At 51.5% G+C, this 21,871-nt stretch overlaps 1 protein-coding gene across 1 annotated transcript in view; it reads right to left on the reverse strand.

The window, feature by feature from the left end:
• The window catches only part of LOC115127461 (potassium channel subfamily T member 1-like), an 83,281-nt gene that overhangs the window by 1,831 nt on the left and 59,579 nt on the right, over positions 1 to 21,871 (reverse strand). Inside the window, exon 22 of the mRNA XM_065016891.1 lies at positions 14,805 to 14,876. Coding sequence (XP_064872963.1) covers positions 14,805 to 14,876 — 72 coding nt within the window. The remainder of the gene's footprint in view (positions 1 to 14,804; positions 14,877 to 21,871) is intronic.

A 21,871-nucleotide genomic window follows, 5' to 3' on the forward strand; every position in this document is an offset into this window, starting at 1 on the left:
AGAAAGAGATTACCGGGAGAGACAGAGATAGAGACAGAGAGAGACAGAGAGAGAGACAGAGAGGAGAAAAAGAGAGAGAGACAGAGAGGGAAAGAGACAGGAGGACAAAGAGACAGAGAGGGGCGAGAGACAGAGAGAGAGAGAGAGAGGAGACAGAGAAAGAGACAGGAGGGGAAAGAGACAGGAGAGAGAGGGAGACAGAGAGAGAGTGGAGAAAGAGACAGGGAGTGGAAAGAGGGGGGGGGGACAGAGAGGAAGAGAGAGGAGGAGAGAGAGAGAGAGGGGAAAGAGAGAGAGAGAAAGAGACAGGAGGGGAAAGAGAGAGAGAGAGAGAGGGAGAAAGAGACAGGAGGGGAAAGAGACAGGGAGGGGGAAAGAGCCAGGAGGGGAAAGAGAGAGGGAGGAGAAAGAGACAGGAGGGAAAGAGACAGGGAGGGGGAAAGAGAGAGGAGGGGGAAAGCAGAGGGAGGAGAAAGACAGGAGGTGGAAAGAGAGAGGAGGAGAAAGAGAGAGGAGGGGAAAGCGAGAGGGAGGGAGAAAGAGATAGGAGGTGGAAAGAGCCTGAGGAGGGAGAAAGAGAGAGAGGAGGGAAAAGAGAGAGAGGGAGGGGGGAAAGAGAGAGGAAGGGGGAAAGAGAGAGGAGGGGGAAAGAGAGAGGGAGGGGGAAAGAGAGACAGGGGAGGAGAGAAAGAGACAGGAGGGGAAAAGAGACAGGGAGGGGGAAAGAGAGAGGGAGGGGGGAAAGAGAGAGGGAAGGGAAAGAGAGAGGAGGGGGAAGAGAGAGGGAGGGGAAAGAGACAGGATGGGAAAAAGAGAGAGGGAGGGGCGAGAGAGGGAGAGGAAAGAGAGGGAGGGTAGAAAGAGAGAGGAGGGGGAGACAGAGAGAGGGAGGGGGTAAAGAGAGAGTGGAGGAGGGGGAAAGAGAGAGGCAGAGAGGGAGGGAGAAAGAGAGAGAGGAGGAGAAAGAGACAGGGAGGGGCAAAGAGAGAGGGAGGGGGAAAGAGACAGGGAGGGAAAGAGAGAGGGAGGGGGAAAGAGAGAGGGAGGGAAAGAGACAGGGAGGGGGAAAGAGAGAGGGAGGGAGAAAGAGACAGGGAGGGAAAGAGACAGGGAGGGGGAAAGAGAGAGGGAGGGAGAAAGAGACAGGGAGGGGAAAGAGACAGGGAGGGGGAAAGAGACAGGGAGGGGGAAAGAGAGAGGGGTGGAGAAAGATAGAGAGGGAGAAAGAGAGAGGGAGGGGGAAAGAGAGGAGGGAGGAAAGAGAGAGGGAGGGGGAAGAGAGAGAGAGGGAGGGGGAAAGAGACAGGGAGGGGGAAAGAGAGAGGGGAGGAGAAAGAGACAGGGAGGGATAGAGACAGGAAGGGGAAAGAGACAGGGAGGGGGAAAGAGAGAGGGAGGGAGGGAGAGAGAGGGAGGGGGAAAGAGAGAGGGAGGGGGAAAGAGAGAGGGAGGGGGAAAGAGAGAGGGAGGGAGAAAGAGAGAGGGAGGGAAAGAGAGAGAGAGGAGAGAGAGAGAGAGGGAGGGGGAAAGAGAGAGGGAGGGAGGGAAAGAGAGAGAGAGGAGGGGGAAAGAGAGAGAGAGAGGGAGGGGGAAAGAGAGAGAGGGAGGGAGAAAGAGAGAGGGAGGTGGAAAGAGAGGGGGGGAGAGAGAGGGAGGGAGAAAGAGAGAGGGAGGAGAAAGAGAGAGGGAGGGAGAAAGAGAGAGGGAGGGGGAAGAGAGAGGGTGGGGAAAGAGAGAGATGAGGGGGAAGAGAGAGGAGGGAGGAAGAGAGAGGAGGAGAAAGAGACAGGGAGGGGGAAAGAGACAGGGAGGGGGAAGAGAAGGGAGGGGGAAAGAGACAGGAGGGGGAAAGAGACAGGGAGGGAGAAAGAGAGAGGAGGGGGAAAGAGAGAGGGAGGGGGAAGAGAGAGGGTGGGGGAAAGAGAGAGTGGAGGGGGAAGAGAGAGAGGGAGGAAGAGAGAGGGAGGGAGAAAGAGACAGGGAGGGGGAAAGAGACAGGGAGGGGGAAAGAGAGAGGGAGGGGGAAAGAGACAGTGGGAGGGGGAAAGAGAGAGGGTGGGAGAAAGAGAGAGGAGAAAGAGAGAGGGAGGGGGAAAGAGAGAGGGAGGGAGAAAGGAGAGAGGGAGGGGAAAGAGAGAGAGAGGGAGGGGGAAGAGAGAGAGAGGGAGGGGGAAAGAGAGAGGGAGGGAGGGAAAGAGAGAGAGAGAGAGGGGGAAAAGAGAGAGAGGAGGGGAAAGAGAGAGAGAGGGAGGGAGATAGATAGAGGGAGGGAGATAGAGACAGGGAGGGGAAAGAGAGAGAGGAGGGAAAGAGAGAGGGAGGGGGAAAGAGAGAGGGAGGGGGAAGAGAGAGCGAGGGAGAAGAGAGAGAGAGGGAGAAAGAGAGAGAGAGAGAGGAGAGAAAGAGACAGGGAGGGGAAAGAGGAGAGGGAGGGGGAAAGAGACAGGGAGGGGAAAGAGAGAGGGAGGGAGAAAGAGACAGGGAGGAAAGAGACAGGAGGGGGAAAGAGACAGGGAGGGGGAAAGAGAGAGGGAGGGAGGGAGAGAGAGAGGAGGGGGAAAGAGAGAGGGAGGGGGAAAGAGAGATGGAGGGGGAAAGAGAGAGGGAGGGAGAAAGAGACAGGGAGGTGGAAAGAGAGAGGGAGGGAGAAAGAGAGAGGGAGGGGGAAAGCGAGAGGGAGGGAGAAAGAGAGCAGGAGGTGGAAAGAGAGAGGGAGGGAGAAAGAGAGGGAGGGAAGAGAGAGAGGAGTGGGAAAGAGAGAGGAAGGGGGAAAGAGAGAGAGGAGGGGGAAAGAGAGAGGGAGGGGGAAAGAGACAGGGAGGGAGAAAGAGAGAGGGAGGGGAAAGAGACAGGGAGGGGAAAGAGACAGGGAGGGGGAAGAGAGAGGGTGGGAGAAAGAGAGGAGGGAAAGAGAGAGGGAGGGGAAAGAGAGAGGGAGGAGAAAGAGAGAGGGAGGGGGAAAGAGAGAGAGAGGGAGGGGGAAAGAGACAGGGGGGAGGAGAGAGGGAGGGAGAAAGAGGACAGGAGGGAAGAGAGACAGGGAAGGGAAAGAGAGAGTAGGAGGAGAGGAGAGGAGGGAGGGAGAGGGAGGGGAAAGAGAGAGGGAGGGGGAAAGAGAGAGGGAGGGGAAAGAGAGAGGGAGGGAGAAAGAGAGAGGGAGGGGGAAAGAGAGAGAGAGGGAGGGGAAAGAGAGAGAGAGAGGAGGGGAAAGAGAGAGGGAGGGAGGGGGAAAGGAGATAGAGGGAGGAGGCAGAGAGAGAGAGGGAGGGGGAAAGAGAGAGAGAGGGGAGGGAGAAAGAGAGAGAGGTGAAAGGAGGAAGAGAGAGAGGAGGAGAAAGAGGAGAGGGGAGGGAGAAAGAGAGAGGGAGGGAGAAATAGAGAGGGAGGGGGAAGAGAGAGGGTGGGGAAGAGAGAGTGAGGGGGAAGAGAGAGAGGAGGAAGAGAGAGGGAGGGAGAAAGAGACAGGAGGGGAAAGAGACAGGGAGGGGGAAAGAGAGAGGGAGGGGGAAAGAGACAGGAGGGGGAAAGAGACAGGAGGGAGAAAGAGAGAGGAGGGGGAAAGAGAGAGGGAGGGAAGGAGAGAGGGTGGGGAAGGAGAGAGGAGGGGGAAGAGAGAGAGGGAGGAAGAGAGAGGGAGGGAGAAAGAGACAGGGAGGAAGAGACAGGAGGGGGAAAGAGAGAGGGAGGGGGAAAGAGATATAGAGGTAAGTTATAGAGTGTGGCAGAAAGAGAGGGAAGGAAGAGAGAGGGAAAGAGAGAGAGAGAGGGAGGGAAGAGGAGAGAGAGATGGGAAAGAGAGAGAGGGAAGGGAAAAGAGAGAGAGAGGGAGGGGGCAGAGATGAGGGAGCGAGGGACAGAGAGAGAGAGAGAGGGGGAAGAGAGAGGAGAGAGGGGAGGGGAAAGAGAGAGAGAGGAGGGAGCATAGAGGGAGAGATAGGGAGCAGGGAGGAGAAAGAGAGGGAGGGGAAAGAGAGGAGGGGGAAAGAGAGAGGAGGGGAAAGAGAGTTGAGGGAGAAAGAGAGAGAGAGGATGAGAGAGAGAGAGAGGAAAAGAGACAGGGAGGAAAGAGAGAGGGAGGGGGAAAGAGACAGGGAGGGGGAAAGAGAGAGGGAGGGAGAAAGAGACAGGGAGGGGAAAGAGACAGGGAGGGGGAAAGAGACAGGAGGGCGAGGAGAGGGAGGAGGGAGAGAGAGGGAGGGGGAAAGAGAGAGGGAGGGGGAAAGAGAGATGGAGGGGGAAAGAGAGAGGGAGGAGAAAGAGACAGGGAGGTGGAAAGAGAGAGGAGGGAGAAAGAGAGAGGGAGGGGGAGTGCGAGAGGGAGGGAGAAAGAGACAGGAGGTGGAAGAGAGGGAGGGAGGGAGAGAGAGGGAGGGTGGGGGAAAGAGAGAGGGAGGGGGAAAGAGAGAGGAAGGGGGAAAGAGAGAGAGGGGGGAAAGAGAGAGGGAGGGGGAAAGAGACAGGGAGGGAGAAAGGAGAGAGGAGGGGGAAAGAGACAGGGAGGGGGAAAGAGAGAGGGAGGGGGCAAGAGAGAGGAGGGGGAGAGAGAGAGAGAGGGAGAAAGAGACGGAGGGAGAAAAGAGACAGGAGGGAAAGCAGAGAGTGGAGGGGAAAGAGAGAGAGGAGGGGGAAGAGAGAGAGGGAGGAGAAGAGAGAGGGAGGGGGAAAGAGAGGAGAGAGGGAGGGAAAGAGAGAGAGGATGGCTGGAGGGAGGGGTAGAGAGAGAGGGAGGGAGGGAGGGGGAAAGAGAGAGGGAGGGGGAAAGAGAGAGAGAGGGAGGGAGCAAGAAAGAGAGAGGAGGGAGAAAGAGAGCAGGGAGGGGGAAAGAGAGAGGGAGGGGGAAAGAGACAGGGAGGGGGGAAAGAGAGAGGGAGGGCAAAGAGACAGGGAGGGGAAAGAGAGAGGGAGGGGGAAAGAGAGAGGGAGGGGAAAGAGACAGAGGGGAAGGAGAGAGGAGGGAGATAGAGACAGGGAGGGGAAAGAGACAGGGAGGGGGAAAGAGAGAGGAGGAAGAGAAGAGAGACAGGGAGGGAAAGATGACATGGGAGGGGGAAAGAGACAGGGAGGGCAGAGAGGGTGGTGGGAAAGAGAGAGGGAGAAAGAGAGAGGGAGGGGGACAGAGAGAGGAGGGAGAAAGAGAGAGGGAGGGGGAAAGAGAGAGAGGGAAAGGGAGGGGAAAGAGAGGAGGGAGGGAGGGGGAAAGAGAGAGAGAGAGGGAGGGGAAAGAGAGAGAGAGGGAGGGGGAAAGAGATAGAGAGGAGGGAGAAAGATAGAGGGAGGGAGAAAGAGACAGGGAGGGGGAAAGAGAGAGGGAGGGGGAGAGAGGACAGGGAGGGGGAAAGAGAGAGGGAGGGGGAAAGAGAGAGCGTGAGGGAGAAAGAGAGAGAGAAGGGGAGAAAGAGAGAGAGAGAGAGGGAGAAAGAGACAGGGAGGGGAAAGAGACAGGAGGGGAGAAAAAGAGACAGGGAGGGGGAAAGAGAGAGGGAGGGGAGGGAGAGAGAGGGAGCGGGAAAGAGAGAGGGAGGGAGGAAAGAGAGAAGGAGGGGAAAAAGAGAGAGGGAGGGAGAAAGAGAGAGGGAGGGGGAAAGAGAGAGAGGAGGGAGGGGGAAAGAGAGAGAGAGGGAGGGGGAGAGAGAGAGGAGTGGAGGGGGAAAGAGGAGAGAGAGGGAGGGGGAAAGAGAGAGAGAGGGAGTGGGGTAGATGTAGAGAGAGAGGGAGGAGAAAGAGAGAGGGAGGGAGAAAGAGAGAGGGAGGTGGAAAGAGAGGGGGAGAGAGAGAGGGAGGGAGAAAGAGAGAGGGAGGGAGAAAGAGAGAGGAGGGGTAAGAGAGAGGGTGGGGGGAAGAGTGGAGTGAGGGGGAAGAGAGAGGAGGGAGGAAGAGAGAGGGAGGGAGAAAGAGACAGGAGGGGGAAAGAGACAGGGAGGGGGAAGAGAGAGAGGGAGGGGGAAAGAGACAGGGAGGGAGAAAAGAGAGAGGGAGGGGGAGAGAGAGGAGTGGGGGAAGAGAGAGGGTGGGGGAAGAGAGGAGTGAGGGGGGAAGAGAGAGAGGAGGAAGAGAGGGAGAGTTAGACATCAGGGCGGCGAGAGACAGGAAGGGGGACAGCGAGAGGAGGGGGCACGAGATGTGAGGGGGACAGAGCGCAGGGTGGGTGATAGAGAGCATGTGAGAGGAGGGAATGCAGAGAGGGAGGGCGATAGAGAGAGGGAGGGGGAATGCGAGAGAGAGGAGGGGGAACGAGAGAGAGAGGGAGGGGGAATGCGAGAGGGAGGGAGGGGGCACGGAGAGAGTGGAGGGAGGGGGAAAGAGAGCGAGAGGGGAGGGGGACAGAGAGAGGAGAGGGAGGGAGAAAGACAGAGGGGAGGGAGACAGAGACAGGGCGGGGGACAGAGTGGGAGGTAGAGAGAGGGAGGGGGAGAGAGAGGGAGGGGGAATGAGTGAGCGAGGGAGATTGCGAGAGAGAGAGAGGGGAGACAGAGAGAGAGAGAGAGGGAGAAAGAGACAGGGAGGGGGAAAGAGAGAGGGAGGGGAAAGAGACAGGGAGGGGGAAAAGAGAGAGGGAGGGAGAAAGAGACAGGGAGGGGAAAGAGACTAGGAGGGGGAAGAGACAGGGAGGGGGAAAGAGAGAGGGAGGGGAGGGGAGAGAGAGGGAGGGGGAAAGAGAGAGGAGGGGGAAAGAGAGATAGGTGGTGGGAGAGAGAGAGGGAGGGAGAAAGAGAGAGGGGGAGGGGGAAAGAGAGAGGAGAGGGAGGGGGAAGAGGAGAGAGAGGGAGGGGGACAGAGAGAGGGAGGGAGGGGAAGAGAGGAGAGAGAGGGAGGGGGAAAGAGAGAGAGAGAGGGAGGGGGAAAGAGAGAGAGAGGAGGGAGAAAGAGAGAGGGAGGAGAAAGAGAGAGGGAGGGAAGGAGGAGGGGGAGAGAGAGAGAGGAGGGAGAAAGAGAGCGGGAGGAGAAAGAAAGATGGGAGGGAGAAAGAGAGAGGAGGGGGAAGAGAGAGGGAGGGGGGAAGAGAGAGGTGGGGGGAAGAGAGAGGAGGGGGAAGATGAGAGAGGGAGGAATGGAGAGAGGGGAGGCAGAGAGACAGGGAGGGGGAAAGAGACAGGGAGGGGGGAGTGAGAGAGGTGAGGAGGGTAAAGATAGACAGGGAGGGGGAAAGAGACAGGAGGGAAGGAAAGAGAGAGGGAGGGGGAAAGAGGAGAGGGAGGGGGAAGAGAGAGGGTGGGGGAAGAGAGAGGAGGGGGGGAAGAGAGAGAGGAGGAAGGAGGAGAGGGAGGAGAAAGAGACAGGACACATCAAGTGATGCACATATATGGAGCAAGTGATAATAAGTATGCACATATATGGTGCATACATATATATGCTTATATGATGCACATATATATACACATATATATTTATGCATATATATATATATATATATATATATACATATATGATATAAAAAGAAAATATATATATATATACATGATGATATATAAGATAGAGACATGATGTACATATATGATGCACATATTTTTATGCACATATATTTTATTTTTATTGATATTATCTATGCATGCCACATATATTTTTACTGCCATTACACACATATTATTTACGTTACTACATATTTTTTATTACATATTTATTTTTCACAATGCTAATAATACATATTTTTATTTACGTTTTTCACATCTTTTATACATTAATATGATAGAGGACAGGGAGGGGGAAAGAGAGAGGGAGGGAGGGAGAGAGGAGGGGGAAAGAGAGAGGGAGGGAGAAGGAGAGAGGGAGGGGAAAGAGAGAGGAGGAGTGGGAGGGGGAGGGGGAGAGAGAGGGAGGGGAAGGGGTAGGAGGGAGGGAGGGGGAAAGAGAGAGGGAGGGAGGGGGCAGAGAGAGAGAGGGAGGGGGAAAGAGAGAGAGAGGGAGGAGAGAGAGAGAGGAGGGAGGGAGAAAGAGAGAGGTTTAGGTGGATACAGAGTTTTAGGGGGTAGAGAGAGAGGGAGGAGATACAGAGAGAGGGTTAGGGTGATTTATGCAGAGAGGGAGGGGAAAGAGAGAGGGTGGGGAAGAGAGAGTTGAGGGGGAAGAGAGTGAGGAGGAAGAGAGTGGGAGGGAGAAAAGAGACAGGAGGGGAAAGAGAGAGGGAGGGGGAAAGAGAGAGGGAGGGGGAATGAGACAGGAGGGAGAGACAGCAGAGAGGGAGGGGGAGCATGAGAGGGAGGGGGAAGAGAGAGGTGGGGAAGAGAGATGAGGGGGAAGAGAGGGAGGGAGGAAGAGAGAGGGAGGGAGAAAGAGACAGGGAGGGGGAAAGAGAGAGGAGGGGGAAAGAGACAGGAGGGGGATGAGAGAGGGAGGGAGAAAGAGACAGGGGAGGGGAAAAGAGACAGAGGGGAAAGAGACAGGGAGGGGGAAAGAGAGAGGGAGGGAGGGAGAGAGAGAGGGAGGGGGGAAAGAGAGAGGGAGGGGGAAAGAGAGATGGAGGGGATTACATATTTTATTTATTGTCATTATGGAGGCTGCCGATAGTAGTTACAGGGCGGTGGACAGAGAGAGGGCGGGAGATTGAGTGTGGGCGGCGGTTTGCCATATTTAGCGAGACTATTATTTTATTTGCTTCATATTTATTTGTGCGCCAGAATGCGACAGGGCGGTGGACAGCGAGAGGGAGGGCGACAGAGCGAGGAGGGAAAAGATGAGAGGGAGGGGGAAAGAGAGAGGAAGGGGGAGAAAGAGACAGGAGGGGAAGAGAGGGAGGGGGAAAGAGACAGGGAGGGGGAAAGAGAGAGGGAGGGAGGGAGTGAGACAGGGAGGGAAAGAGACAGGAGGGAAGACGAGGGAAAGAGAGAGGAGGGAGGAGAGAGAGGAGGGAGGAAGAGAGAGGAGGGGGAAAGAGAGATGGAGGGGGAAAGAGAGGAGGGAGAAAGAGATAGGAGGTGGAAAGAGAGAGGGAGGGAGAAAGAGAGAGGGAGGGGGAAAGAGAGAGGAGAGAGGAAAGAGACAGGAGGGTGGAAAGAGAGAGGGAGGGAGAAAGAGAGAGGGAGGGAAAAGAGAGAGGGAGGGGAAAGAGAGAGGAAGGGGGAAAGAGAGAGGGAGGGGGAAAGAGAGAGGGAGGGGAAAGAGACAGGAGGAGAAAGAGAGAGGGAGGGGGAAAGAGACAGGGAGGGGGAAAGAGAGAGGATGGAGAGAGAGAGGAGGGAAAGAGAGAGGGAGGGGGAAAGAGAGAGAGAGGGAGACAGAGGACGGAGGGAGAAAGAGACAGGAGGGGAAAGAGAGAGGGAGGGGGAAAGAGAGAGGAGGGGGAAAGAGAGAGGGAGGGAGAAAGAGAGAGGGAGGGGAAAGAGAGAGAGAGGGAGGGAAGAGAGAGAGATGGAGGGAGGGGAAGAGAGAGGAGAGAGGGAGGGGGAAAGAGAGAGGAGGGGGAAGAGATAGAGAGGGAGGAGAAAAAGAGAGAGAGGGAGAAAGAGACAGAGGAAAGAGAGAGAGGGAAAGAGACAGGGAGGGGGAAAGAGAGAGGGAGGGGAAAGAGACAGGAGGAAGGAGGAGGGGGAAAGAGAGGGAGGAAAGAGACAGGGAGGGGGAAAGAGAGAGGGAGGGAGAAAGAGACAGGGAGGGGGAAAGAGATAGGAGGGGGAAAGAAAGAGAGGGAGGGAGAAAGAGACAGGAGGGGAAAGAGACAGGAGGGGGAAAGAGACAGGAGGGGTGGGAAAGAGAGAGGGTGGGAGGAGACAGGGGAGAAAGAGAGAGGAGGGGAAAGAGAGAGGGAGAGGAGGAAAGAGACAGATATTATTTAGAGAGAGGAGGGCATATATATTTAAGACATAGGATATTTATGCACATTAAGGGATGAGAGAGACAGGAGAAAGAGATGAGAGCCACATAAAGATGCACATATGCACATATTTTTATTGGTATATATATATTGGATAAAGAGAGAGAGAGAGATATGAAAAGAGAGAGGGAGGGAAAGAGACAGGAGGAGAGAGAGGGAGGGGGAAAGAGAGAGGGAGGAGGGAGAGAGAGGGAGGAAAGAGAGAGGGAGGAAAGATAGAGAGGAGGGGGAAAGATAGGAGAGAAAGAGACAGGAAAAAGAAAGAGGAGAGATAGATGGATAGGGAGGAGAGAGATAGAGTATATAGGAGAGGGAGAAAGAGAGAGAGAGGGAGGGAAAGAGACAGGAGAGAGAGGGGGAAAGAGAGAGGAGGGGGACATATAGGATGCGGATATATATATGAGGTAAGACATAGATGGAGGGGGAATAGAGAGAGGGAGGGGGAAAGAGAGAGAGGAGGGAGAAAGAGAGAGGGAGGGAGAAAGAGAGAGGGAGGTGGAAAGAGAGAGGGGGAGAGAGAGTAGGGAGGGAGAAAGAGAGAGGGAGGGAGAAAGAGAGAGGGAGGGGGAAAGAGAGAGGGTGGGAGGAAAGAGAGAGAGAGGGAGGAAGAGAGAGAGAGGGAGGAAGAGAGAGAGAGGGAGGGAGAAAGAGAGAGGGAGGTGGAAAGAGACAGGGAGGGAGAAAGAGAGAGGGAGGGGGAAAGAGAGAGGGAGGGAGAAAGAGAGGGGAGGGGGAAGAGAGAGTGAGGGGGAAGAGAGAGGCAAGGAGAGAGTGAGGGGGAGAGGAGAGAGGGAGGAAGGAGAGAGGGAGGGAGAAGAGAGAGGGAGGTGGAAAGAGAGAGGAGGGGGAAAGAGAGAGGGAGGGGGAAAGAGACAGGAGGGGGAAAAAGAGAGGGAGGGTGGGAGAAAGAGAGAAAGAGAGAGGGAGGGGAAAGAGAGAGGAGGAAAAAGAGAGGGAGGAAGAAAGAGAGAGAGAGGGAGGGGAAAGAGAGAGAGGAGGGAGGGGAAAGAGACAGGGAGGGGGGAAAGAGAGAGGGAGGGGAAAGAGAGACAGGGAGGGGGAAAGAGAGAGGGAGGGAGAAAGAGACAGGAGGGGGAAGAGAGACAGGGAGGGGAAGAGAGAGGGAGGGGAAAGAGACAGGGAGGTATACATATTTATTAAGCTATATATATATATTTTTATGTTACATGATGTGAAAAGAGAGCCACAAATATGTTAGATACAGATTTGATGAGAAGACATAGGAATTTTTTTTACATATTTTAGATATATATGAGGCACATATATATATATATATACATATTTATTTACGTCATATTTTTATTTATGATATTTTTTATTTACGCGGTTATTATATATATATATTTTTATACATATATATATTTTATTTTTTATAGAGGTCAGATAGGAGGAAAGATGAGGATAATTTTTTCGGCATAAATATTTATTATAAATATATATTTATTAACGTCATATATATATATTTACAGAGTCATTATTTAAGCGGAGGGGATTTAGAGAGGGAGGGGGATTTAGAGAGGAGGGGGAAAGAGACAGGGAGGGAGAAAGAGACAGGGAGAAAGAGAGGGAGGGGAGAGAGAGGGAGGGGGAAGAGAGAGGGTGGGGAAGAGAGAGGAGGGGGAAGAGAGAGAGGAGGAAGAGAGAGGGAGGGAGAAAGAGACAGGAGGGGAAAGAGACAGGAGGGGGAAAGAGAGAGGGAGGGGGAAAGAGACAGGGAGGGAGGGAAAGAGAGAGGGAGGGAGAAAGAGAGAGGGAGGGAAAGAGAGAGGGAGGGGGAAAGAGAGAGGGAGGGAGAAAGAGAGAGGAGGGGGAAAGAGGAGAAGAGAGGGAGGGGGAAAGAGACAGGGAGGAGGGAGGGGGAAAGAGAGAGGGAGGGAGAAAGAGACAGGAGGGGGGAAAGAGAGAGGGTGGGGGAAAAAGAGGGAGAAAGGAGGGGGAAAGAGAGAGGGAGGGAGAAAGAGAGAGGGAGGGGGAAAGAGAGAGAGAGGGAGAAAGAGAGAGAGAGAGAGGGAGAAAGAGAGAGGGAGGGGAAAGAGAAAGGAGGGGGAAAGAGACAGGAGGGGGAGAGATAAAAGGAGAGGGAGGGAGAAAGGGAGAAACAGGGAGGGGAAAGAGACAGGGAGGGGGAAAGAGACAGGAGGGGGAAAGAGAGAGGGAGGGAGGGAGAGAGAGGGAGGCGGAAAGAGAGAGGGAGGGGGAAAGAGAGATGGAGGGGGAAAGAGAGGGAGGGAGAAAGAGAGAGGGAGGGGGAAAGAGAGAGAGAGGGAGGGGGAAAGAGAGAGAGAGGGAGGGGAAAGAGAGGGAGGGAGGGGGAAAGAGAGGGAGGGAGGGGAAAGAGAGAGAGAGGAGGGGGAAAAGAGAGAGAGGGAGGGAGAAAGAGAGAGGGAGGGAGAAAGAGAGAGGGAGGAGGAAAGAGAGGGGGAGAGAGAGAGGGAGGGAGAAAAAGAGAGAGGGGAGGGAGAAAGAGAGAGGGAGGGGGAAAGAGAGAGGGTGGGGGGAAGAGAGAGTGAGGGGGAAGAGAGAGAGGAGGAAGAGAGAGGGAGGAGAAAGAGACAGGGAGGGGGAAAGAGAGGGAGGGGGAAAGAGAGAGGGAGGGGGAAAGAGACAGGAGGGAGAAAGAGAGAGGGAGGGGGAAAGAGAGAGGGAGGGGGAAGAGAGAGGGGGGGAAGAGAGAGGAGGGGGAAGAGAGAGAGGGAGGAAGAGAGAGGGAGGGAGAAAGAGACAGGGAGGTGGAAAGAGACAGGAAGGGGGAAAGAGAGAGGGAGGGGGAAAGAGACAGGAGGGGGAAAGAGAGAGGGTGGGAAAGAGAGAGGGAGAAAGAGAGAGGGAGGGGGAAAGAGAGAGGGAGGGAGAAAGAGAGAGGGAGGGGGAAAGAGAGGAGAGAGGGAGGGGAAAGAGAGAGAGAGGGAGGGGGAAAGAGAGAGGGAGGGAGGGGAAAGAGAGAGAGAGGGAGGGGGAAAGAGAGAGAGAGGGAAAGAGAGAGAGAGGGAGGGAGAAAGATAGAGGGAGGGAGATAGAGACAGGGAGGGGGAAAGAGAGGGAGGGGGAAAAGAGACAGGAGGGGGAAAGAGAGAGGGAGGGGGAAAGAGAGAGCGAGGAGAAAGAGAGAGAGAGGGAGAAAGAGAGAGAGAGAGAGGGAGAAAGAGACAGGGAGGGGGAAAGAGAGAGGGAGGGGGAAAGAGACAGGGAGGGGGAAAGAGAGAGGGAGGAGAAAGAGACAGGGAGGGAAAGAGACAGGGAGGGGGAAAGAGACAGGGAGGGGGAAAGAGACAGGGAGGGGGAAAGAGAGAGGGAGGGAGGGAGAGAGAGGGAGGGGGAAAGAGAGAGGGAGGGGGAAAGAGAGATGGAGGGGGAAAGAGAGAGGAGGAGAAAGAGAGGGAGGGGGAAAGAGAGAGAGAGGGAGGGGGAAAGAGAGAGAGAGGGAGGGGGAAAGAGAGAGGGAGGAGGGGAAAAGAGAGAGAGGAGGGAGGGGGAAAGAGAGAGAGAGGGAGGGGGAAAAGAGAGAGAGAGGGAGGGAGAAAATAATTTACATATATTATAGAGGGAGGGGGAAAGAGAGATGGAGGGGGAAAGAGAGAGGAGGGAAAGATTTATAGAGGGGAGGGGGAGAGAGAGAGGTGGGAGAAAGAGAGAGAGAGGAGAAAGAGACAGGAGAGGGAGAAAAGAGACAGGAGGGAAAGAGAGAGGGAGGGGGAAAGAGAGAGGAGGGGGAGAGAGAGAGGGAGGGAGAAAGAGACAGGGAGGGGGAAAGAGAGAGGGAGGGGGAAAGAGAGAGGGAGGGGGAAGAGAGAGAGAGGAGGGGGAAAGGGAGAAAGAGAGAGAGGGAGGGGGAAAGAGAGAGGGAGGGGGAAAGAGAGAGGGAGGGAGGGGGAAAGAGAGAGAGAGGGAGGGGGAAAGAGAGAGAGAGGAGGAAAGAGAGAGGGCAGAAAGAGAGGGAGGGGAAAGAGAGAGAGAGGGAGGGGGAAAGAGAAAGAGAGAGGGAGGGGGAAAGAGAGAGGGAGGGGGAAGAGAGAGGAGGGGGGAAAGAGAGGGGAGGAAGAGAGAGGGAGGGAGAAAGAGACAGGGAGGGGGAAAGAGAGAGGGAGGGGGAAAGAGAGGGAGGGGGAAAGAGACAGGGAGGGAGAAAGAGAGAGGGAGGGGGAAAGAGAGAGGGAGGGGGAAGAGAGAGGGTGGGGGGAAGAGAGAGTGAGGGGGAAGAGAGAGAGGGAGGAAGAGAGAGGGAGGAGAAAGAGACAGGAGGTGGAAAGAGACAGGAAGGGGGAAAGAGAGAGTGGAGGGGGAAAGAGACAGGGAGGGGGAAAGAGAGGGGGAAATATATATAGGGGGGGATGGGGGAAAGAGAGGAGGAGGGGGAAAGAGAGAGGGAGGGGAGAAAGACAGGAAAAGAGACAGGGAGGGGGAAAGAGACAGGGAGGGGGAAAGAGACAGGGAGGGGAAAGAGAGAGGGAGGGAGGGAGAGAGAGGGAGGGGGAAAGAGAGAGGGAGGGGGAAAGAGAGAGGAGGGGGAAAGAGAGAGGGAGGGAGAAAGAGAGAGGGAGGGGGGAAAGAGAGAGAGAGGGAGGGGGAAAAAGAGAGAGAGGGAGGGGGAAAGAGAGAGGGAGGAGGGGAAAAGAGAGAGAGAGGGGAGGGGGAAAGAGAGAGAGAGGGAGGGGGAAGAGAGAGAGAGGGAGGGAGAAAGAGAGAGGGAGGGAGAAAGAGAGAGGAGGTGGAAAGAGAGGGGGAGAGAGAGAGGGAGGGAGAAAGAGAGAGGGAGGGAGAAAGAAAGAGGGAGGGAGAAAGAGAGAGGGAGGGGGAAAGAGAGAGGGAGGGGTGATCAGGATGGACAAACTGATGTGATATACAGTACAGAACAAAGTCAATCCATATACAGCTTCAGGGTGTGTAGCTGCTCCAGTATGAATTAGCAGTAGAGGAAAAGAAGTAGAGTAGGAGTGAAAAGCAGATGATGCCACCAGGGTACTGAGGAGGATTCTCTTACTTGTCAATGGAGCCCACTGTGTAGAACACCATGGGGAACCAGCAGATAGCCTCCAGGAAGTCTGGCTCGGGTCTGAATCAATCACAACACATATGGATTACCAGGAGACCCATACAGCACAAACTACACCTACCACAACAAATAAACAGGCTCCCTGCAGTGGTAGAGATAGAGAAGTAGCATGAGTCCCAGATCCGTTTGTGTTGTCTTGCCAACTCCTGTAACTCTCATTATCTCTTATTATTGTCATGCGTCAATCACCATAGGAGTTGGCAAGACAGCACAAACAGATATGGGAACCAGGCTACTAGAGAACCCCCAATCAAATCAAATCAAATGTTATTTGTCACATTCACCGAATACAACAGGGACCTAGACTTGGACCTAGACTTCCGGTACCACTTGCCGTGCGGTAGCAGAGAGAACAGTCTATGACTTGGGTGGCTGGACCTTACAGTGAAATGCTGACTTACAAGCCCTTTAACCAACAATGCAGTTTGAAGAAAAAAAGTGTTAGAAAGTATTTACTAAATAAACTGAAGTACAAAATAATAAAAGAGCAACAATAAAATAAGAGTAACAAGGCTGTTTACAGGGGTACCGGTACAGAGTCAATGTGTGGGGACACAGGTTAGTCAATGGAATTCAGATCATTAGTACATGTAGGTCGAGGTAAAGTGACTGTGTTTAGATAATAAATTGAGAGTAGCAGCAGTGTAAAAACAAAGGAGGGTGTCAATGGAAATAGTCCGGGTGGCTATTTGATGTTGTTCAGCAGTGTCATGGTTTGGGGGTAGAAGCTGCTGTTAAGTAACCTTTTGGACCTAAACTTGGCGCTCCGGTACCGCTTGCCGTGCTATAGCAGAGAGAACATTCTATGACTGGTGTGGCTGGAGTCTGTGGCGATTTTTAGGGCCTTCCTCTGACACCGCCTGGTATAGATGTCCTGGATGGCAGGAAGCTTGGCCCCTCTGTAGTGCCTTGCGGTCAGAGGCCGAGCAGTTGCTGACAACGATGAGACAGCCAATAGGGAGGAGGTCAGAAACCTGCCAGTGTGGTGACAGGACAACAACCTCTACCTCAACGTGAGCAAGACAAATGAGCTGACTACAGTGGACTACAGGAAAAGGAGGGATGAACAGGCCCCCATTCACATCGACGGGGCTGTAGTGGAATGGGTCGAGCATTTCAAGTTCCTTGGTGTCCACATCACCAACAAACTATCATGGTCTAAACATACCAAGACAGTCGTGAAGAGGGCACAACAACAACTTTTCCCCTCAGGAGACTGAAAAGTCTTGGCATGTGTCCCCATATCCCAAAAAAGGTTCTACAGCTGCACCATCGAAAGCATCCTGACCGGTTGCATCACCGCCTGGTATGTCAACTGCTCGGCATCTGACCGTAAGGCGCTACAGAGGGTAGTGCAAACGGCCCAGTACATCCCTGGAGCCAAGCTTCCTGCCATCCAGGACCTATATACTCGGTGGTGTCAGAGGAAGGCCCAAAATATTGTCAAAGACTCCAGCCACACAAGTCATAGATTCTATTATCTATGTATAGTCACTTCACCCCTACCTACATGTACATATTACCTTGACTAACCTGTACCCGCACATTGACTCGGTACCGGTACCCCTGTATATCGCTCCACATTGACTCGGCACCGGTACCCCTGTATATCGCTCCACATTGACTCGGCACCGGTACCCCTGTATATAGCCTCCACATTGACTCGGCACCGGTACCCCTGTATATAGCCTCCACATTGACTCGGTACCGGTACTCCCTGTATATAGCCTCCACATTGACGGCACCGGTACTCCCCTGTATATAGCCTCCACATTGACTCTGTACCGGTACCCCTGTATATAGCCTCCACATTGACTCGGCACCGGTACTCCCGCACATTGACTCGGCACCGGTACCCCTGTATATAGCCTCGTTGTTGTTATTTTATTGTGTTACTTTTTATTAAATGTTTTACTTTAGTTTATTTAGTCAATCTTTTCTTAACTCTGTTTCTTGAACTGCATTGTTGGCTAAGGGCTTGTAAAGTAAACATTTCACCTGTGACAAATAAAATGTGATTTGATTTTTGATTTTGATTTGAAATATAAAGTCCTGGCTGCTGTGTGCAGAGAACAGTGGGAGAGCAAAGCGCTACACGGCCATGACTCAGCTTTTTACTCTCCTTTTATTGGATTCCACTTTAATATGCCCATATTGGGGTTTTGCACCAGGAGAAACCACAGTAATATTTCATATTATGTGCACAGTGCACTGCAGAGTGGCCATAAACTCTTGAAACACAGACATTTTCATACAGTAAATTATGTTAATGAAACTCTTAAAATGAGACCATCCCTTCTTCCTGACAGTGTGTTTAAAGAGGGCCTCTCCAGGACAAGTCTCTATGCTCCACCTACAGTGTGGTTATACCATAGAGACTTACAGTGTTCTATATCTATGTAATTCTATAGTTTCCTGCAGTGTGGTTACACCATAGAGACTTACAGAGTTCTATATATATGTAATTCCATAGTTTCCTGCAGTGTGGTTACACCATAGAGATTTACAGTGTTCTATATCTATGTAATTCTATAGTTTCCTGCAGTGTGGTTACACCATAGAGATTTACAGAGTTCTATATCCATGTAATTCCTATAGTTTCCTGCAGTGTGGTTACACCATAGAGATTTACAGTGTTCTATATCTATGTAATTCTATAGTTTCCTGCAGTGTGGTTACACCATAGAGATTTACAGTGTTCTATATCTATGTAATTCTATAGTTTCCTGCAGTGTGGTTACACCATAGAGATTTACAGTGTTCTATATCTATGTAATTCTATAGTTTCCTGCAGTGTGGTTACACCATAGAGATTTACAGTGTTCTATATCTATGTAATTCTATAGTTTCTGCAGTGTGGTTACACCATAGAGATTTACAGTGTTCTATATATATGTAATTCTATAGTTTCCGCAGTGTGGTTACGCTTACAGAGATTTACAGTGTTCTATATATATGTAATTCTATAGTTTCTGCAGTGTGGTTACACCATAGAGATTTACAGTGTTCTATATCTATGTAATTCTATAGTTTCCTGCAGTGTGGTTACACCATAGAGATTTACAGTGTTCTATATCTATGTAATTCTATAGTTTCCTGCAGTGTGGTTACACCATAGAGACTTACAGTGTTCTATATCTATGTAATTCTATAGTTTCCTGCAGTGTGGTTACACCATAGAGATTTACAGTGTTCTATATCTATGTAATTCTATAGTTTCCTGCAGTGTGGTTACACCATAGAGATTTACAGTGTTCTATATATATGTAATTCTATAGTTTCCTGCAGTGTGGTTACGCCCAGAGATTTACAGTGTTCTATATATATGTAATTCTATAGTTTCCTGCAGTGTGGTTACACCATAGAGATTTACAGTGTTCTATATCTATGTAATTCTATAGTTTCCTGCAGTGTGGTTACACCATAGAGATTTACAGTGTTCTATATCTATGTAATTCTATAGTTTCCTGCAGTGTGGTTACACCATAGAGATTTACAGTGTTCTATATCTATGTAATTCTATAGTTTCCTGCAGTGTGGTTACACCATAGAGATTTACAGTGTTCTATATCTATGTAATTATATAGTTTCCTGCAGTGTGGTTACACCATAGAGATTTACAGTGTTCTATATCTATGTAATTCTATAGTTTCCTGCAGTGTGGTTACACCATAGAGATTTACAGTGTTCTATATCTATGTAATTCTATAGTTTCCTGCAGTGTAGTTACGCCATAGAGACTTACAGTGTTCTATATATATGTAATTCTATAGTTTCCTGCAGTGTGGTTACACCATAGAGATTTACAGTGTTCTATATCTATGTAATTCTATAGTTTCCTGCAGTGTGGTTACACCATAGAGACTAACAGTGTTCTATATCTATGTAATTCTATAGTTTCCTGCAGTGTGGTTATACCATAGAGATTTACAGTGTTCTATATCTATGTAATTCTATAGTTTCCTGCAGTGTGGTTACACCATAGAGATTTACAGTGTTCTATATCTATGTAATTCTATAGTTTCCTGCAGTGTGGTTACACCATAGAGACTTACAGAGTTCTATATATATGTAATTCTATAGTTTCCTGCAGTGTGGTTACACCATAGAGATTTACAGTGTTCTATATCTATGTAATTCTATAGTTTCCTGCAGTGTGGTTACACCATAGAGATTTACAGTGTTCTATATCTATGTAATTCTATAGTTTCCTGCAGTGTGGTTACACCATAGAGATTTACAGTGTTCTATATCTATGTAATTATATAGTTTCTGCAGTGTGGTTACACCATAGAGATTTACAGTGTTCTATATCTATGTAATTCTATAGTTTCCTGCAGTGGTTACACCATAGAGATTTACAGTGTTCTATATCTATGTAATTCTATAGTTTCCTGCAGTGTGGTTACACCATAGAGACTAACAGTGTTCTATATCATGTAATTCTATAGTTTCCTGCAGTGTGGTTATACCATAGAGATTTACAGTGTTCTATATCTATGTAATTCTATAGTTTCCTGCAGTGTGGTTACACCATAGAGATTTACAGTGTTCTATATCTATGTAATTCTATAGTTTCCTGCAGTGTGGTTACACCATAGAGACTTACAGAGTTCTATATATATGTAATTCTATAGTTTCCTGCAGTGTGGTTACACCATAGAGATTTACAGTGTTCTATATCTATGTAATTCTATAGTTTCCTGCAGTGTGGTTATACCATAGAGACTTACAGTGTTCTATATCTATGTAATTCTATAGTTTCCTGCAGTGTGGTTACACCATAGAGATTTACAGTGTTCTATATATATGTAATTCTATAGTTTCCTGCAGTGTGGTTACGCCATAGAGACTTACAGTGTTCTATATCTATGTAATTCTATAGTTTCCTGCAGTGTGGTTACACCATAGAGATTTACAGTGTTCTATATATATGTAATTCTATAGTTTCCTGCAGTGTGGTTACACCATAGAGATGTACAGTGTTCTATATCTATGTAATTCTATAGTTTCCTGCAGTGTGGTTACGCCATAGAGACTTACAGTGTTCTATATATATGTAATTCTATAGTTTCCTGCAGTGTGGTTACACCATAGAGATTTACAGTGTTCTATATCTATGTAATTCTATAGTTTCCTGCAGTGTGGTTACACCATAGAGACTTACAGTGTTCTATATCTATGTAATTCTATAGTTTCCTGCAGTGTGGTTACGCCATAGAGACTTACAGTGTTCTATATCTATGTAATTATTGTCACGCCTTGGTCATTATATTTTGTGTTTTTGGTATATGTTTGGGTAAGCCAGGGTGTGACATGGGTTTATATGTTGTGTTTCGTATTGGGGTTTGTAGTAATTGGGATTGTGTTGATTAGGGGTGTGTCTAGTTAGGCTTGGCTGCCTGAGGCGGTTCTCAATTAGAGTCAGGTGCTTCTCGTTGTCTCGGATTGGGAACCGTATTTAGGTAACCTGTGTTCACGTTGTATTTCGTGGGTGATTGTCCTGTCTCTGTGTTGTAGTCACCAGATAGGCTGTAATTAGTGTCACGTTCCGTTTGTTGTTTTGTATTCTCACAGTTATTTCTTGTATCACGTTTTTCTTCATTAAAGTAACATGAGTAACCTACACGCTGCATTTCGGTCCGACTCTCTTTCCACAAACGAAGAACGCCGTTACAGAATCACCCACCGTAAACGGACCGAGCAGCGTGTAAACTGGCAGGAGCTAAAGGACGACGTTATGGACAGCAGAAGCATGGAGTATACTACGTGGGAAGAAATCGACAGGTGGGCGGCCGATCTAGAGCGAGTGCAGGAGCCCGCCTGGGATTCCCTACAGCAATGTGAAGAGGGCTATAGACGAATGGAGTCGAAAAGGAAAGCACGGCGGCGCAGAGCGAAAACGGAAAGTAACGGGGGAAAGCGCAGAGAGAGAGTGGCTGAGTCAGGAGTCAGACCTGAGCCTACTCTCCCTGTTAATCGTGAAGAACAGTTGCAGTGGGAGAGACTGCACCATTTGGAGATTTGGACATGGGAGGAGGAATTAGACGGTAAAGGACCCTGGGCGCAGCCGGGAGAATATCGCTGTCCCAAGGAGGAAATAGAAGCAGCTAAAGCGGAGAGGCGCAGGTATGAAGAAGCAGCACGGCGACTCGGTTGGAAACCAGGAAGGTCACCCCAAAAAAATTATTGGGGGGGGGGGCTAGAAGGGAGAATAGTTATGCCAGGTAGGAAACCTGCGCATACTCCCTGTGCTCACCGTTGGGCTAGAGAGACCGGGCAGGCACCGTGTTATGCTATGGAGCGCACGGTGTTTCCAGTGCGGGTGCAGAGCCAGCTGCGACACATACCAGCTCTTCCTATTGGCCGGGCTAGAGTGGGCATCGAGCCAGGTAAGCTTGGGCAGGCTCGGTGCTCAAGAGCTCCAGTGCGCCTGCACGGTCCGGTCTATCCACGCACCAGGCCTTCAGTGCGCCTCGCCTGTTCAACACAGCCAGAGCCTTCATTCCCTCCTACGCTGTCGGAGTCTCCCGCCTGTTCAGCGCAGCCAGAGCCTGTCTCCTCTCCTGCGCTGCCGGAGCCTCCCGCCTGTTCAGCGCAGCCAGAGCCTGTATCCTCTCCTGCGCTGCCGGAGCCTCCTGCCTGTTCGGAGCAGCCTGAGCTGCCAGTCTGCAGAGATCTGTCAGTCTGCCAAGTGCTGTCAGTCTGCATGAAGCAGCCAGAGCTGTCAGTCTGCCCAGCGCCGCCAGTGCTCCCAGTCTGCCCAGCGTCGCCAGTCTGCCCAGCGTCGCCAGTCTGCCCAGCGCCGCCAGTGCTCCCAGTCTGCCCAGCGCCGCCAGTGCTCCCCGTCTGCCCAGCGCCGCCAGTGCTCCCAGTCTGCCCAGCGTCGCCAGTCTGCCCAGCGTCGCCAGTCTGCCCAGCGCCGCCAGTCTGCCAGGATCCGCCAGAAGTGCCAGACAACCAGTCTCTTCCAGATCCGCCAGACAACCAGTCTC

The sequence above is a fragment of the Oncorhynchus nerka genome, unplaced genomic scaffold, assembly GCF_034236695.1.
Source record: "Oncorhynchus nerka isolate Pitt River unplaced genomic scaffold, Oner_Uvic_2.0 unplaced_scaffold_781, whole genome shotgun sequence".
NCBI lineage: Eukaryota > Metazoa > Chordata > Actinopteri > Salmoniformes > Salmonidae > Oncorhynchus > Oncorhynchus nerka.